Genomic DNA, 18,027 nt, shown 5'->3' with positions numbered 1-18,027 from the left:
TAACGAAGGTCAAGTAAATAGGAACATACGGCTCTTTACTCTTGACATTGATTTGGATGTATTAGTGCACTAGAAATAGGGCATTTTACAAGTAGAAAGTGACGTTAGAGTCCTATTTGGCCCATTAGTTAATAAGTGGACTCAGCATCTCTGTGTCACTGTCATGATGCACCGAGTATTGGTAAACAAAGAATTACAAGTAAGTTGAGAAAGATCTGAAATACAAAAGAATCTATACTCAGTTACCACCTACACCTGCCTTTTTCACTGAATGGTCCCCTACTCGTATAACCCTCACAAGACCCCCCACCACCAACAGCAGCCACCAGCAGTGTCAAGCACCATCAAGAAACATCTTACCCCACCATCGCCTAGGTCCTCTCTTTCTTTTCCTTCCAAATACCTCATAAATAACTCAATGTGATGGATACACTTGATGTTTCTATTAAGAGCTTCTGCCACTCTATTTCTCTATTTTCTCTGTCTTTCTTTCTTATAATAGTAGTGTGTGAGTGAGTATTATTATATATTACTCCGTACTTTGTTGTCAGCTCTTTGGTAGTAGCTTTTATTTTATGTTTTCTTGATTAAAGATCAAGGGAATTCCGTACTCTGTGTTCACGTTTAGTAGAACTAACATAGTACTTTTCTTTCTTATTTCCGATGCCAACGCCAGTTAGTACTGCTAGACAATGCTTGACACGTGAAGCTTCCATGACTCTTGACGATGCTGTGGCCATGGCAGGTCGTCGTGGGCATGCTCAAACTACATCTCTTCATTACATATCTTCGTTACTGTCTATTCCTTCTTCATGTTTACGTGAGGCTTGCTCTCGTACAAGGAACAATGCATACTCTGTTCGTGTCCAATTCAAAGCTCTAGAGCTCTGCTTAGGGGTTTCAATGGATCGGTTGCCTTCGTCACCCAGCAGCAGCAGGGTCGGTGATCCACCTGTTTCGAATTCTCTGATGGCAGCCATAAAGAGGTCGCAAGCGAACCAGAGACGGCAGCCGGAGAATTTCAATTTTTATCAACAACAGCTTCAGAATCAGTCAGCCTCTTCTTCTTCTGTTCCACTAGTGAAGGTTGAGTTGCGGAATCTCATAATATCTGTCCTTGATGACCCTGTTGTGAGCAGAGTATTTGGGGAGGCTGGTTTCAGGAGTTGTGATATTAAGCTTGCTATTCTTAGGCCTGTTAATCAACTCTTCAGATATTCAAGATTCAGAGGACCACCCTTGTTTTTGTGTAATTTAACCAATCAAACGGATCGAACATTTAACTTCCCATTCTTGGGCTTTTCTGGGGGAGACGATGATTGCAGGAGAATTGGGGAGGTTTTCGTCAATAACAGAGGAAAAAATCCACTTATTCTTGGTACTTGTGCACAGGGTGCTATGAACAATTTCTTGGAAATGGTACAGAGCAGCAGAGGAGGAGTCCTGCCTGTTGACGTATATGGATTGAATGTGATTTGTATAGAGACTGAAATCATAAGGTATGTTACAGGAGAATATGCTGAGGAATTAGTGAAGTTGAAGTTTGAGGAGATTGGAACTATGGTGATGCATAATAGTTTAGGTCCTGGTCTTCTTGTCAATTATGGAGATTTAAAACTGTTAGGAACAGAAGATGCTTCTATTGATCCCTGTAGGTATATAGTTAGCAAATTGACAAGTTTGCTACAGCTTTATCATGGGAAACTCTGGTTGATTGGGTGGGTGGAGAGGTATGAGATATATTTGAAAGTTTTGAATAGATTTCCCTACATAGAAAAAGATTGGGATTTGCAGCTTTTGACAATCATTTCTTCTGGACCTCCAAAGGAAGAAACATTTCCTGGATCCAGGTAAACTGAACCACTGTTTTCTTCAATTATTTCTTTCCGTTTTTTACTAATAGCCTATTTGGATTAACTTATTTTTAAGCAGATTATAAGTTGAAAACTACTTATAAGTTTAAAAAAAAAGTAGGTGCATGCTAGCTTTTTTTTGACTTATAAGTTGTTTTCAACTTATAAACTGATTAAAATAAGTTCATCCAAATAAATCCAACTATTTATTGGGGTTTAAGCACAAAAGGATTTTAAGTTGGTCAGTCAAACACTAAAAAAAAAACTGAAAACAACTTATAAGCAGCTTATAAGCCAATCCAAACGAACTCTAAGTAATTATTGTACCAGTGTATGATGTACTTTTGATATGCAGCATATCTTACCTTTTTGATTCTTCTTTCCTTTTATTTTGGTGTAGTTTGTTTGCTTTTTCTTGTCTGATACTGGTGAAGGACTTGTAAGAGTAGACATAACTCTTGACATTTTAAAAACTTTTAGATTTTAAAGAATCCTTTAAAAGACAAAACAATTTAGTATTGAAACAAAAAATGGACCTGTATAGAGAGGAATCACTTGATCGGTAGATTGATATTCTAGTGAAACGATAAAGAGTTGATAGTTTAAGGACCTCAGATTAAATTTTAATTTGTCTGGTTTCAGTAATATTTGAGGATTTTCTTGATGAAGCTAAAAAATTTCTAACATAGACGTCAAAAGATTTCTGTGTATTAATTTAAAAAGCAAATGCATAGAAACACATCTGAAGTAGTCTTGAATTTGTTGATACACACTCGTACTATGGCGGGTGCTATTACCCCAAGACTTTTTTAAAACGAAATAAATACAACATTGGAATAGCATAATCAATTTTTTGGTACCGGTACATACAGCTTTCATGTGTAAATATCTATATTTTTCTATATTTTTCTTATTATTTTCCTTTTTTTTCCGTATCCTTTTTATTTTTTTTCATTATGTTTATTAGTTTTCAATAACTTTTTCCTGATTCCCTTTCCGTTGCTGTCCTCCTTTCACAGCAACTCAGTTGATCTTCTTCTGTTTTTTCTATTTTGTGACATTTCATTTTAATATCCTTCTATTATTATTCACTACTGTATTTTTTATTTTAATTAGGGGTGATAAATTAATTCAGTTCTATATGTAGGCTCAAGTTTTAACAGATTTGAGTTAGAGTGATTTTGATGATGAGTCCATTTGGGCTAACCAAAGTTGACCCATCATTAATCAATAATTCAAATAGATTCACCAAATCAATAATTCAAATAGATTCACCAGGAATTGGAATCTTTACCCATGTAACTGCTTAATTTTAGCTTCTAAAATTCAACTTTAGATTAAGATTTTTGTATATGAACAACTGTTTAAGTTTTTTTCATTATCATAGACTACTATAAATATAGATTACTATAATTGTTATTATTGGTGAAATATTATTACTACTTACATTTTTAGAGGAAAAAAATCAATAAATTGGTACAAATTTAAAGAATGTGTAAGGTATAAAGTTGCATTGATGCAACTCATAACATAATAATCATCTAAAGAGAGACATAAATTATTGACGTTCTATGGATAATGTAATAATGATAAATATGTTGTTATTTACATATATTTTTCCACTTATGGAACAATATTCATATAGGTATTTTTCATATTTTTTCTAGTCATGGGTAATCAATTGGGTCTTGAATTTGAATTTTGTATATAAAAGAAATTATGGTAGGGAGTTGAGTCTTACGAGATGCAAATTCGAAAGTTGTAGTGTTAATGCATATAAAAAAATTGGGTGAAAAATGAAAAGTGTAAATATCTACTTTTAAATTTGAAACATTGCAATCAACAAAAAGAATTTGTCTTCATTATTTCATTGCTTTGTTGTTTTTATTGTTTCTGAATCTTTTACTTCAGTTTGAAGCACTTGAGTCAAAGGTCTTTCGAAAACAGTCTTTCTATCTACTTGAGGCAGTGATAAGGTTTGCGTATACTTCATCCTCTCCAGACCCCATTTAATGAAAATCCACTAAGTATGTTGTTGTTGTCGTTGTTGAAGTGTAAGTTTTAAAATTATAAAAACGATGGATTAACTTAGCGGGTTGGGTTATGACCTATTGTTTAGTTCATCTTAGCCCATCATAACTTTGGACAACTTTGGACAATGACCCATTTATTGTTGAAAAATTAATTGGGTGGGTACTTTTTAATAAATAATCACTAATTTTAGTGATATTTTTTCTTTATTACCATTTATAGTAATATATAACAATATTATAATAAATCAGATTATACATTAAAAGTGAATTATGCATACAATATAGATGTATCATAAATGTTTTATTATATATTTTATCTCTATAATATGCATTAAAATTATATTATAAATGTATTATAAATATTAATAAAAAAGAAAATGCTATTATTATAAATGATAAATATTTTCTTTATATAACATATCTACGTCAGTTTTGCTTTATTGTTTAACCCATCTTGACCCGTCCAAATTGCCCATTTGACAGCCCAATCCAAACTCATCTCAAAGTTGATTTAATTCCGAAAAAAAGAAGTGTCTTTCTTTCCTGCGACTAGAGGGTCTTTTTTTGGGCAATGAATTTTCAGATAATTTTCATTATCTTTCTTATTAATTTGAAAATTTATGGCCCTCTTTTCTCTTCATGGTATTGATGGAGGTTTTTCTGATTGATGGTGGGAAAGTGATGACGATATACGTTTTTATCTTCAAAATGTGGCAGTGCTGGAGTTTGCAATTTCGATAGTGATAGTACTTGTTTCAGCCGAAGGAGGTAGGTGTTGTTGTGGTGGTGATTGTACTACTAAAAGTTCTTGCGATTGAGCTTAGATGACTCGATTTCTCAACAAAGAAGAGATAAAAAAACAAAAGAAAATAAAAAAGAAAGGAAAAAAAGTTCATCTCAAGTTATAATGTTAATTAGTAAGTGCGTGCAACTTACAAAAAACAAATCAATTAAAAATTAACATATTTATATATATATATTCTATTATAAAATATAAAAAAATTGACATGTACATATTAATTAGCAAATCAGTCTCTTACTTGGCCTTGTTTATTAACAGAGTTTCAGGGTGAACAAAAAATACATTTTATTTTTTTATTATGATTTAAAATTACCCTCATGTTAAAACTCCATTAATGACTTGAGCCAGACATGAGACTTGAGCCAAACATGAGAAGACTCCATTAAAATTACCCTCATGTTAAAACTCCATTAAAATTACCCTCATGTTAAAACTCCATTAATGACTTGAGCCAAACATGAGACTTTTCTTTGATGGAAAGTGTAATATTAGATAAAAAAAATTAATGCAGAGCCAAGTTACTTAATTTCGAATAACAAGGATAAATTTAATCATTTTTCCTTTATTCAATTGGTTAATATAGCTTTAAGCCTTCAACATATGGGCAATTTTTGGTATTACTTTATGTACCCACATGAACAGAACAAGTTGCCTACTAAGTGTTTTCATGCCTTGATTATATCTCTTTCTATTACCATGTGATTGACATGTTTAATTTGATATCCTAACAGCTTGATGGAATCTTTTGTGCCATTGGGAGGATTCTTTTCTACCCCAGTTGCTGATATTAAAAGCCCGTTAAGTTGTTCATACCACACTGCATCCCGCTGTCACCTATGCAATGAGAAATGCAAACAAGAGGTAAGTGCACTCTCAAAGAGTGGATTAATTAGCAGTGTTTCAGTTGCAGATCACTACCAATCAAGTTTGCCTTCTTGGTTGCAAATGACTCAACTCAACACTAATGGAGGACTGGAGGCTATGAAGGTCTGTGTTTCTCACAATTCTACTAGTCTTCACCTCTCTTTTTTTCTTTGTATCTCGAATCTCTAGATTTTGCATTCAGCCTATTTTTCTGGTACTACTATTAGCAATTACTCTATTTAGTCCTATTTTATAAGCACTTCCCTTAGTAGTAGTTTACCAAAAAGGATGACACACTTATCTTTTTTGGAAATTACTCAATCTCAACATCCTTGTTCTTTCCTTAAAATATACCACATTTGTTGCGATTAGAGGTGTCAAGTGGGTGGGTTTGGCTGAATTTGGGCTGGTCAAATTAGGTTGAATGACCCACCTAGAAGTTGCTTGGGTTGAAATGGATTGGGAGGAAATGACTCATAACTCAACCCGCCCAATTCTTACCAAGTTTAATTGCTTTATTTGTTTTTTACTTATAAACTTATAGTATATCTTTTCTCTATTATGACTATTTATAACATATCAAATAAAAATAATGTCTTTTTAAAAATATTTTGATAAGATTTCTCATAAGTCAAATTTGGGCTATATATCAACCCAATTTTTAATCAGCTGAAATAGTTTGAACAAATAAATGGACGGTTAAATAACCCGTCCAAACTCGAACGGGTTGAATATGATTTTCCGACCCTTAGTTGCGACTCACTTGATGTATGAGTTCATTATTTTTAAGAAGAGTGAATATGAAAATACACATGCACCACTTGTTTAAAAGGATTAGTTTGGTACTTGCTTATAGTTAGCTTCATAGCACAAGTGCTATGCAATTTTTTAAATCCATACCAGTATACCTTGACATAAATAGATGGGTGGGAGTATTTCCTTTTGTTTAAATCCAGTAGTTTTGTTCTCAACAGCTTTACAATCTAGAGTATTACAATTCTTCCGTGTGCCAACAAAATATTAAAATTACTTCACATCAGTAGAATGAATCTATTCTAATCATATAATAACTTCTTTATATGGCTTCAGTGCAGGCCAAAGATGATAAAATGGTATTGAGTGCGAAAGTTGCTGGTTTGCAGAGAAAATGGGACAATCTCTGCCAGCGTTTACACTACGATCAACCATTACCCAAGACAAGCAACTTTCAGAGGAGTTCTGAAATCCCATCTGTTGTAGGCTTTCAAGTTGTTGAAGACCGAAAACAAAGTGTCAATAACGAAAAAATTGAAATTGGAAGGAAGAAAATGACTTCCACAATTTCTTCATCAAATGAAAGCAGCAATTTTCTCTCCAAGTTTAGTGAAACGCCCTCACAAGTTGATGATGAGCATGGCTTCAACTCTCCAACCTCTCTAACTTCAGTGACAACAGATTTAGGTTTGTGCATGGCCTCTACTTCTCCAAGCAAAGAACAAGAGCATCTGACAAGCTACAGTAGCATTAATCAAGCACACGACATATCATGCAGTGTATCAGCAAGTGCTGAGGTGCCTCATTTCATTAACCGGTCTCCTTTATCGTCATCTCTTCAGCAGCAATTGGATCCAAAAGATTTTAAGATGCTATATGCAGCTCTTATAGAAAAGGTTAATTGGCAAGAAGAGGCTGTAAATGCCATTAGCCAAACAATAGCTCGGTGCAGATGTAAAAATGAAAGAAACAATTGTCCAAGTCGAGGAGACATATGGCTCAACTTTCTTGGACCTGATAAGATTGGTAAGAAGAAAATTGCGATTGCATTGGCTGAGTTTCTATATGGAAGCACAAATAACTTAATCTGTGTGGACCTAAGTCTACAGGATGAAGTCGGGTTGTTTGATCTTCAGGTATTGAATCAATATGACGTGAGATTCAGAGGGAAGCATGTTGTTGACTATGTTGCTGATAAACTGAGGAACAGCCCCTTATGTATTGTTTTCCTTGAAAATGTGGATAAAGCTGATATACTGGTTCAGAAAAGCTTGTCCCAAGCTGTTAAGACTGGTAGATTTTTGGACTCTCATGGTAGAGAAGTTAGCATAGCTAATGCAATCTTTGTGACAACATCAACAACATTAGCTGAAGAAAGAACTCTTCCTTCTACCGAAGAAACAGCTGACTATTCTGAAGAAGATATATTAGCAGCTAAAGGATGTCAAATCCAGATACTAATAGCATTTGATCTTACAGATGATGTCAAAAGTCCCAACTCAGCTGCATTGATAACAACTAGAAAAAGATCTTCAAGCCAAATCTTTGTGAATAATAGAAAGCTTACTATTGGTCCAATCGAAAGTGTAGATCAGCAATTTGGAAGCTCAGAGATGGTCAAACGAGCCCACAAGACATCAAACACATGCTTAGATTTGAATCTTCCAGCTGAAGAGATTGAAAATTATGACAACTTTACTGGATATTCTGGCTGTGACTTATCCAATGAAAACAACACAGCATGGTTGAAACAATTGTTTACACAATTTGATGAGACCGCAATTTTCAGGCCATTGGATTTTGACTCTCTAGCTGAGAAGCTGTTGAAGGAGATCAGAATATGCTTCCACAAAATTGTCGGTCCAGAATGTTTGCTAGAGATTGACTCAAAAGTATTGGAACAAATTCTGGCAGCTGCATGTTTAAGTGACAGCAAGAAAATAGAAGATTGGATTCAACATGTTCTCAGCAGGGGATTTGTAGAAGCTCAGGAAAGATATAGCTTAAGTGCTCGATCTGTAGTGAAACTTGTGACCTGCGAGAACTATTTCCAACAAGTGCATATACCAGGAGTTCTCCTTCCTGGCAGAATCATAGTGAACTAAAATCTAAGTTTCTCTATTTATAGTATGTAATATATAATGTATTCACATTTTAGCACACCTAGATAATTATGCTTGTGTTACCGGATATAGCCCATGTTTTATTGGGTTTGTGCGGGTCACGTTCGTTATAGTTTAAGCCATAAATTGTAAGATTTCACCTTAGACAATTGTCAGGTATGAACTATTTATGTGTTATGAGTTGATCATTCTTTCCTATTGTTACCATCCGGTTTTATGGTCTTTCTAAAAATCCATGGTGACGCTCTTATTGCAATACCGCATACTTTTGAGTTAAGGTTGAACTCTTTTAACACAGGATATTAGGCTCGAGCCTCAAAGAATTTGGTTGTGCCTAGATACAAAGGCCAGGATTTGAGCTTTAAATGATTGTTACAAGGTCGGAGTTTAAAAGAATTAGTTTGGGAGTTCAGGGTTGAGATAGACCTGAGATGCGGTGCTCACTTTGGATTTTCATCGAACAGATACACGATCGCAAGTAATAAGTCGCTGCTTTCGCAGTCGGGCTTATTGATCCTCAAAGAGTTAATTGCTGACAATCTATCAATTTTTCTATCATATTTATTAGAACTAGTGTTTTTCGTTTCTATAGAAGTTGGTTTGGTTTTTATTCTAACTAAAACTACTATTGAATTCTACAAAAACACTTATATTAAAGCAGAGATTTATTGTGAGAGTTGATTAGAGAGATTAAAGACCTAAGGTTATGACGCTTTGCATACTATCATCTGTTGTAATTATAGTTGTTAAGCATGATTAAGATATCTGACGAATTGTTGAATCACATGATTGATAATATAATCATGGTCTTTCGAACCATATAATCACCTATCTAAATTGACCTCACACGTAAATCATTGACCGGGGATGTGGTAAATCATTTTGAATGCATGTATATATCTTCATGTATTTGACCCAAGTCGGTCAAACTAGGTACTTTCCGTCTTAGCCGCTAATCTATCTTCCCCTTAATCCATGTTCTATTCCTAGCTTTCTTGTCTCCAGTTCCACTAGCAATTATTCATTTATCTTATGGATTGTGAAGCCATGAATAGTTGAGTATAAGATTAAGAGAACAAAACATGTATGGTAGAATCCACTAAATAATCATATAAATAGAAGAACATGTTCATAAAATGACCATAACCCTAGCATGAAGGCTTTTATCCACTCATATTCCAATTACACATAAAATAGTTCATAAACAACAAATAAATAATAATCTAATGCTAAAGTTTAGAGGAAACCCTAGAATAATAGAGATTATGCTTTGCTTTGTGCTCCTACAATGTTCCTAATATCAATAATGTCTAACTCTGGTTAAAAACATTCAAGGGGGTATTTATAGACTTTAAAAATATCTTGGGGGGGGGGGACCTAGTCAAACTAGGAAAAAACAACCTTTTGCCCTAGTCGGTCTCATCTCGCTCCGCGAGGCAGAGGGCTTCACTCTGGCCCTCCGATAATGTTCAAATACACCTCTAAACTAAAGTGTAGATGATTGTTTGCAATATATTAACCTAACTAAGAGTTTGCGTCGATCCCACAGGGAATAGACAATAAAACTCACCTTAGAGTGTAACTAAGTCACTAGGTCTAACCTAATTGTACTTCATATTCCTGCAAAGTAGACATTATTTTCTTTGAAGAATAAGAGGCCATTGAAGAAAATATAATAGTGTCATCTGCATATGAAATATGATTGACATTATTACTCCACTTTGGAAAATCATATCCCATAAATTGGGCATCACAAACAAGAAATGAGAGTCCTGCTTAAAATATCTGTTTATATGATGAATAAAGCATGAGATAAGGGATCTCCTTGTTTCAACCTTCTAGTAGAGTGAAAATATTCCTGAGACTAAATATTAACCAAGATTGAATACCAATTATTTGATATTAATCTCCACATCAAATCAACAAAAGTTATAGAAAAAACCATCTACCTTAGAACTTTCATCAAGAAAAATAATGAAACTCTATCATAATTCACCATGTTTAGCTTAATAACCACATTGGCCGATTTACCCCTTTTTCTTGTATGTGTAAAAATCTCTTTAGTAAACAACACATTCTCAATAATACTTCTTCCTTTTGTATCATATTTTACTTACATCTAAGACATGCCAAAAGAAGAGAGAGGATAAGCTTTATATAGTCTCTACTTTCCTTCATGTAGTCGTCATATACATATGGGCCGAGGAACGTACGACCCGATCCTTAGATAGTAACATATACTGAGGAACGTTTGGATCAATCCTTATACACATATACCATACATGGCCCATCAAGGGACTCGGTACCATAAACATCTCATCATCACATCATAACTTATGTCAAAGACATATCAAGACAAAAAGAAGGATAGCTTTACATACCTTTTTATGGATTAATTGTAATCAAGTTTGCCTCGTTATCTACTTAACCTATTAACATGAAAGTAATACTAATATTAATAACCTTTCACTTTCCAATTTCCAAATCTACCACCAAGTATCTATAGGAATCATTTCCTTATCCATTTCCTTCGACTAGTTTATTACTAGTTCCGAAGTTAGCGGTAATCGGGCAGCATCTCCCCTATAACTTGCCCTATACAAATTCTAATCTTAGAATCTATATTACAATAACAACCAGCATCTATATACAATCAAATCACTCCAATATGATGCAATACAAGTTCTACACAACTCGCCCAAAACCACAATACCAAAATAAAGTTTTCTATCTCTATTTTGTAAAACCTTTAATCATATGAACCGGAGGGATATGCGGCTGCAACCAGAAGCACCCACACTCATTTTGAAACACTTTCCATCCTTGCAACACGTAACCAAACCATCTCCAGACGCAGCACCACAACCACAACACACTACTCGACTTCGATTTAACTAGAACTACTTCAATTTAGTTTATTTCTCACATCAAGTATAATTATCCAATTTTCCTACTTCCGGTTTTATATAACACATGTAATATACTCCATAACAACATCATTAACTCCAACCCAAAAGGTAGAAGCTTACCTTGCCAAAACTCGCCAAAACTCATCTCGGAAGTTCCTTAACGCGGCTAAAAATGTAGTGGCTGCTCGTTACCCTTTTGGTGCTTCTCCAAACAGTAAATTTACATCATTAACACCTTTATTTCATTGTAGTACACCGCAGATAATTAATTCACAGAACGAAATTGTAGGGTTTACCTTTTTTTGGCTCTAAACCCGTAGCGCTCTCTCTCTCTAGTTCTAGGGTTTATTTCTTTTCTTTTCTTTTGAATTTTGAAGGAAGAAGTGAATTAATACTCATCAAACATGTATATATACACCTCCTTAGGAGGTGACACATGTGATCCCCTAAGGGTAACACATGTCATCCCCCATTGGGCCAATGCATCCATGTCTCCAATCAGGGGATGCCACGTAGCAGTTGGGGTCCACCCCAAGCAGGTATCTCCAATCTTTCCTATTATGGGGTATATCATTCTCATTTCCTTAGAGTTATTTGATAGAATGGGAGATAATCTAGATCACATGGCACTTTTCAAGAGACGTAAGACAATGTCTCAAGGTGCGAAAGTATGGGGTATAACATCTATAAAATAGCAAGAGTGTTAGTTTATCCAAATGACATAACCAAGAACTCAAAGTGCCCATACCTTGTTTGAAGTACTTTTTTGGAAATGTCTCACTCCCTCACACTCAATTGGTGATAATCGGACCGAAGATCAATTTTGGAGAACTCACTTTTACCTTGGAGTTGATCATACAAAGCATCTATTATTGGAATCGGATATTTATTCTTTATGGTGAATTTATTTAATTGTCGGTAGTCTATACACATGCAGAGTGACCGATCCTTCCTTCTAACAAACAATATGGGAGCACCCCATAATGAAATACTTTGCCTTATGAAACCCTTATCTAATAAATATTTTAATTATTCCTTTAACTCCTTATGTTCTACCGGCGCCATATGATAAGGAGGATTAGATATAGGGTGGGTGGTTGGAAAAAGATCTATACCGCAATCGAATTCCCTTTTTACAGGAATACTGAGAAACTCATTGGGAAACACATCAAGGAATTTATTTACAATGGGAACCGACACAATATTAGTATTTTTAGAATTTCTATTCCTAACCTGCACTAGATGATAGATACACCCCTTAAAAATCATTTTCCAGGATTTTAGGCATGATATGAACCAAACTCTACATACCAAATCATTACCCTTGCACTCAACAACTGACTCCTTAGGAATTTAGAATTTGACCATATGGGTTCTACAATCAATAGATGCATATGAATCATGTAACCAATCCATACGAATAATAACATCAAACTAGGTCATGTCAAGTTCAACAAAATCACAAGAGATTATTTTTTGCAAGACCGACACGAGGCAATTCATATAGACTTTCTTGGTTAGAACTGAATCACCAATGGGAGTATAAACCAAAAAAAGCTCTAATAAGATTTTGGGATATATATCAAATATTATAGCAAGGTAAGAAGTAACAAAAGACAATGTTCCCCCCAGATTAAATAAAGCATAAACATCAAAGTTAAAGATCTGTAACATACCCGTAATCACATTGGGAGACTCCTCAACATTTTGCCTAGCTAGGAGTCCATAGAAACTATTTTGGAGTGGGGCACCACCATACTGAACTTGACCACCTTGAGTAGATTGACCTTGAGGATGTTCTTCTCTCCGTTTATTAAGGCATTAGAGATTTTTTGCCCTATTTTACCATATTCAAAGCAAGCATCCATAACAAACAAATATTTACCTCTATGGTTTTTCCCATAGTTGGGAGGAATGAACCCGCTAACACCACAACTTTGGGACTTAGAGTTGGCCACCCTGTCTTTCTCAAAACTTTGGCCCGAAGCTTGTGAAGAACTTTGGCCTTAAAATCATTGGCCTTTTTTAAACGACCATTACCACCACCAGATTTGGATTGAGAAACCGATCTTCAAATCGAGCCCTTTTGGACTCCCTCACCTTCCTCTCCTTAAGATTTTCTCCTTCAATTTGTTTGGCATATGTCAAGAGCCTAGAAATATCCAGCTCTTTGATAAGCATAGCAATTTGACATTCTTTCATCACAAAGTCTGACACTTTCGAAATAACCTTACTCATTCAGGCACAGAAGTCGGCTACCAAAAAAAGAGCATAATTGGAAAACTTTATGAATTTGAGGGCATATTTCCTCAGACTCATTTTACCTTGCTGAAGGTTGATAAATTCTAACACTTTCTCCTTTCTCAATTCAAGTTGGAATAAGTTGTCAAGAAATACAACCTTGAAGTTCTCCTAATCTATGGGACCTCATTCATCCCTTTCAGCCTTTCATTAATTGAACCACACATGAGAAACACCCTTGATTTTATAGGCCGCTAATTCCTCCTTCTTCACCGAATACACCCCATGATAGCAACAATATTATGCACTTCATTAGCAAAATCTTGGAGATCCACACAAATATTAGACCCATGAAACATAGGAGGATTCATTCCTGTAAAGTCCCTAAACCTTGAAGTACGTGTAGAAACATTTGGAGGAGCCACAACTCCATGGTTCACTTGAGTAGTCATGGTTTGGGCTATCATAGAGATGGTAGTACGAAATTATGCAAGGGTAACTTGATCGGCTAGAGGATCATTAGGAGCTTGAGGGGCCTGTCCCTCATTAGCATCAACCCCTCTTAGATGTGGAGCTCCTCTTGGAGGTATTTTCTGAAAATCACAAAGAATAATAGTTAAAGGAAAAAGACTTATAGTACACTATAATGCACGATATAAATCATGAAAGAAGTGAGGATTTCCTAAGATACCTCATATTCTCCTACTCATAGACGTGGAATTCTTCACACCCATGAATACTAGACGCGTCATGTTGGAATCCCTAGGATACTTTAAAACCTTATACTCAGATACCTAGCTGTGACACAACAATTAGAATTCCCGAATAAACCCCAACTAAGCCTCTTATTATATTATAAGAATACATAAGGTATAAAATAAGTGGAAACTCATAAATGTCCAAGAATATATCATAGATAGAAGGAAGTAAGGAAATATAGACTCCATACACATATGCCCAACATGCCTCTACATAACTATAGGTGCGGGGACTATGACACATTCTTAGGTCACCCTTAAAGAAAGTAAAATGACATAACATTAAATAGTGTAAAAACACCAACATATTATATGAATAACAATAAGAAGGAAGAATGACTTGGTTTTCCATCAAAGCATGAGGAATCACCACATAATTTTCATTGACTAGACACAAGAATAGGATGGAGCATCCATCACTACGTTGTGATATAATATTGGCAATGAAGTGTGTGTTAGTATATTTGAATGTACTAAGTATGTAGGCAATGCAATACATAATAAAACCATGTTGTGAAAATGACCATTTTAAATAGCATGATAGAAGAGGTAGTAAAATCATAAGTTAACATAAGAAAGATCAGTGCACAATAAACCATAAGAGTATCATATAAAACTAGAGGATAAGAGTAGTCTTTTAAAATATTATAAGGACAATACATATGTGGAAGATAACCATATCTGACAATAAGAACATGCGATCTATTACATGGAATCATATAATCTCCACATCCATAAAGGGGGTTACTTGCAAAGGTGTGAGGTTTTGCGTGTTTTGAAGGTTGGAGGGTGCTATTATAAGGTGAAATAGGGGGGAAATGGCTTTAGAGGAATTTGTTTTCTCGAACTTGATGAATTCAAATTGTATATATGAGTTAGGATCAATTACTAAATATATAAAGAATGTTAGATGAGGTGTAGGGTCAGACGGGATATCAACACCAAGCCAAGCCTAAAGAATTTCTATCAGCTAAGTTTTTGTATGAGTGCGTATAAGGGTCAACTTCAAATAACTATATCTCCTAGAATATGAGGTGGACCTTTACCTATCAAATTAAAGTACTTTGAGTCTTCTATCCAACACCACCAAGATTGCATTATTTGGAGTTAGGAGTAAAGCGATATGTCCTCTTAACAAGAAGGATCTGCTCCAAGTCTGCATCGCAAACTTTGTCAATCTTGGTTCAAATTATAATTTTGAAAAAACTAAACTGTGGATGAACATTTTCATGTCGTAGAACTATTCCCAGTTAGTTCAAAATTCAGCTAAAATTTCCAGTTTCAAGTAAGGGTAACTTGGACAATTCCCTAAACATATATAGATGGGCTTGGACGTAGTTTGAGGTCATTTCCCACTCTTTTGCCTACAAAAAACCCTAAACTTGAGCCCCCTCTCTTCCAAATCATTCCCTACAAAATTCCTCTCAAACTCAAGGTATTCAAGGCTCCTCATTGAAGATCAAGCATCAAGGTTTTCTTCAAGCTTTACTCTAAGGTATGTGTGTTTCTTCATCTATGGGTTCTTTCACCCATGGAGTCCCAAGACCCTTTCCAACTAATTCCTTCAAATTCAAGTACTAATTCTTTATGGGTACTTCTAATTTTTTCTTACTAGCATGAAGCATGATTGAAATTGTGGTTATTGACTCAAATTGTATGAAATTGATCACTACCTATAAAAGGGCAGCCCGGTGCACTTAAGCTCCCGCTATGCGCAGGGTCCGGGGAAGGGCCCGACCACAAGGGTCTGTTGTACGCAGCCTTACCTTGCATTTCTGCCAGAGGCTGTTTCCAAGGCTTGATCACTACCTATGAATGCCTTAATTTCCTATCTTGGGTTTATGAATTTTCATATGGTTATTGTCCAATCCTTCTCAAATTGCTAGATTATGGTTCAAATTATGGACATTATGTTCAAGTAAGCTTTATTACTACTCGATTACATAAATTATTGAATTTCAAGTAATTTCCTATCTCGAGTTATTATGGATCTTTAAAATGAATGGTGGGTTATTTGAAGTATGTTTGAAATTGACTCAATTGATATTTTTCATGCATGGTCCTTTTGAAAAGCATGTTTGAAAGATGAATTTAATAGAACCCACCTAATTTTACTATGTTTCCAGTAAAGTTTGACTTGAAAGCTTTTGACTCCTAATGAATGTTTATGAAATCAATGTCTATGATAAAAAGGGAGTCTTATGAAATGAAAGAATGATGAAATAATACGAATGAAGGATTCTTTATGTTTTAAGGAAAATTCTCACATATTTGAATCAATAAAGGTTTTAATGAGCTATTCAACCAAATGTGATATTTTGAATTGTCAAGATATATTATATGACTAATAAGAGGTATTATACTATTTTGTGGCATTTGACTTAACATCAAATGTAGCATGTAGATGGGGACTCGACCAAAGGGGTCCTTAAATAAAGTCTCATGTTACATTAACTATGTGCTACCGTAGGAGCCCTTGTAGGCTAGGACTTTGTAGCCATCAAATGTTAAATAAATATATGTAAAATGAATGGGGTTCTACCCGGCAATTAGTTTCTCCGTGCCTACATTGAGGGTTATGTTGGATTCCATATAATATCTCGCATGGTTTTAAATATCCGTTATGGTCATCTTCTCACATATGTATAATTTAAATGCTAACTACTTGATTACTCATGCATGCATTCACTAATGTATTTTACCTTATGAATGCCTTAATGTTTTTATCTTGTTGCATGCCTACATACTTTGTACATTAAAAGTACTAACGCATACTATTGCCTACATGATATCACCATGTAGGGACCGATGCTCCTCCCCATTCTCCTCCACATGGCTAGTTTGAGATTTCATTTGAAGAATACTTTTGGTGAGTTCCCATGTTTCATGAACAATACTCATTTATCTTCCTATCTTATAATATGTTGAGACCTCTAGACACTTACTATGGCATTTTATTCTATTTTGATTGAGGGTGAGCTACGAATTTGTCTTAGCCCCCGCCAAGTCTATTAGTAGAGGTATGTTTGAACATAAATATATGATGATCTAAGGTTGATGATGACTCTTATTTTATGGTGTTCTCCCTTATTCCCACCTTCCCTTTTTCCTTCCTCTTGATATTTATTTTCATTATTGATGAAAGGCTAAATAAATGGTAATAGGCTTGGGTGAAGTACCTCCGGTTTTTTCATTCATCGTATCACGTCTAGATCCTAGGCATGGGTCGTGATAATAGGTAGACTCTGTATCATGAACATGTGCTATTTCTGTATCCGCTAGCTAGGACATAAAGGCAACCTACGGTAGAAACGTAATTAAGGGACTAGAGATTGCTCTTAAAGAACCTCTTAGTCGAGCACCTACCTCAATTTCATGTCGGTGCTAAGTCTACATCCCATGGAATATATATCATATCATAAATTATAAGCTTTTCATAATCGTACATCATAAAACTTGTTCATAAGAATAGCTTATTATCTTATGATTCATGTAATGTGGGTGTAGGACTTCCATCATTTTGAATCCTTTTCATAGAAACATAATAAGGGTCTTAAGTCACCCTTTTAAATATAACATACTTGAATTGTTGAAATTCATGATCATATCTTATACTTGAAATTAAGGTGAACGCATAATACATGATCAATTGACTTGGAAATTATGAAATTGGATTGAAAACATGCATGAT

General features: G+C 34.8%; 1 protein-coding gene across 2 annotated transcripts; it reads left to right on the top strand.

Annotated features, from left to right (window-relative positions):
• Nucleotides 1–222: 222 nt before the first annotated feature.
• Nucleotides 223–8,632, top strand: LOC129898890 (protein SMAX1-LIKE 6-like). 2 transcript variants are annotated; one of them, XM_055973604.1, is made up of 4 exons: nucleotides 223–1,850; nucleotides 4,604–4,654; nucleotides 5,420–5,675; nucleotides 6,647–8,632. In XM_055973604.1, exons 1-4 carry the CDS (start codon nucleotides 664–666, stop codon nucleotides 8,408–8,410), a joined length of 3,258 nt encoding a protein of 1,085 aa, XP_055829579.1. In that variant the 5' UTR covers nucleotides 223–663; the 3' UTR covers nucleotides 8,411–8,632. The 2 variants fall into 2 exon arrangements, with proteins under 2 accessions (XP_055829579.1, XP_055829580.1); XM_055973605.1 differs by lacking the exon at nucleotides 4,604–4,654 and having other exon boundaries at nucleotides 224–1,850.
• The last annotated feature ends 9,395 nt before the right edge of the window (nucleotides 8,633–18,027 follow it).

Source organism: Solanum dulcamara, chromosome 8, assembly GCF_947179165.1.
Source record: "Solanum dulcamara chromosome 8, daSolDulc1.2, whole genome shotgun sequence".
Classification (NCBI taxonomy): Eukaryota; Viridiplantae; Streptophyta; class Magnoliopsida; order Solanales; family Solanaceae; genus Solanum; species Solanum dulcamara.
This window is presented reverse-complemented; position numbering and strand designations above follow the sequence as displayed.

Excerpts from the sequence above, each read along its gene's own strand:
- LOC129898890 (XM_055973604.1), top strand. The coding sequence starts at position 664 with ATGCCAACGCCAGTTAGTACTGCTAGACAATGCTTGACACGTGAAGCT. Across the intron at positions 1,851-4,603 it reads GAAACATTTCCTGGATCCAG|TGCTGGAGTTTGCAATTTCG; the intron begins GTAAACTGAACC and ends AAAATGTGGCAG. Across the intron at positions 4,655-5,419 it reads ACTTGTTTCAGCCGAAGGAG|CTTGATGGAATCTTTTGTGC; the intron begins GTAGGTGTTGTT and ends ATATCCTAACAG.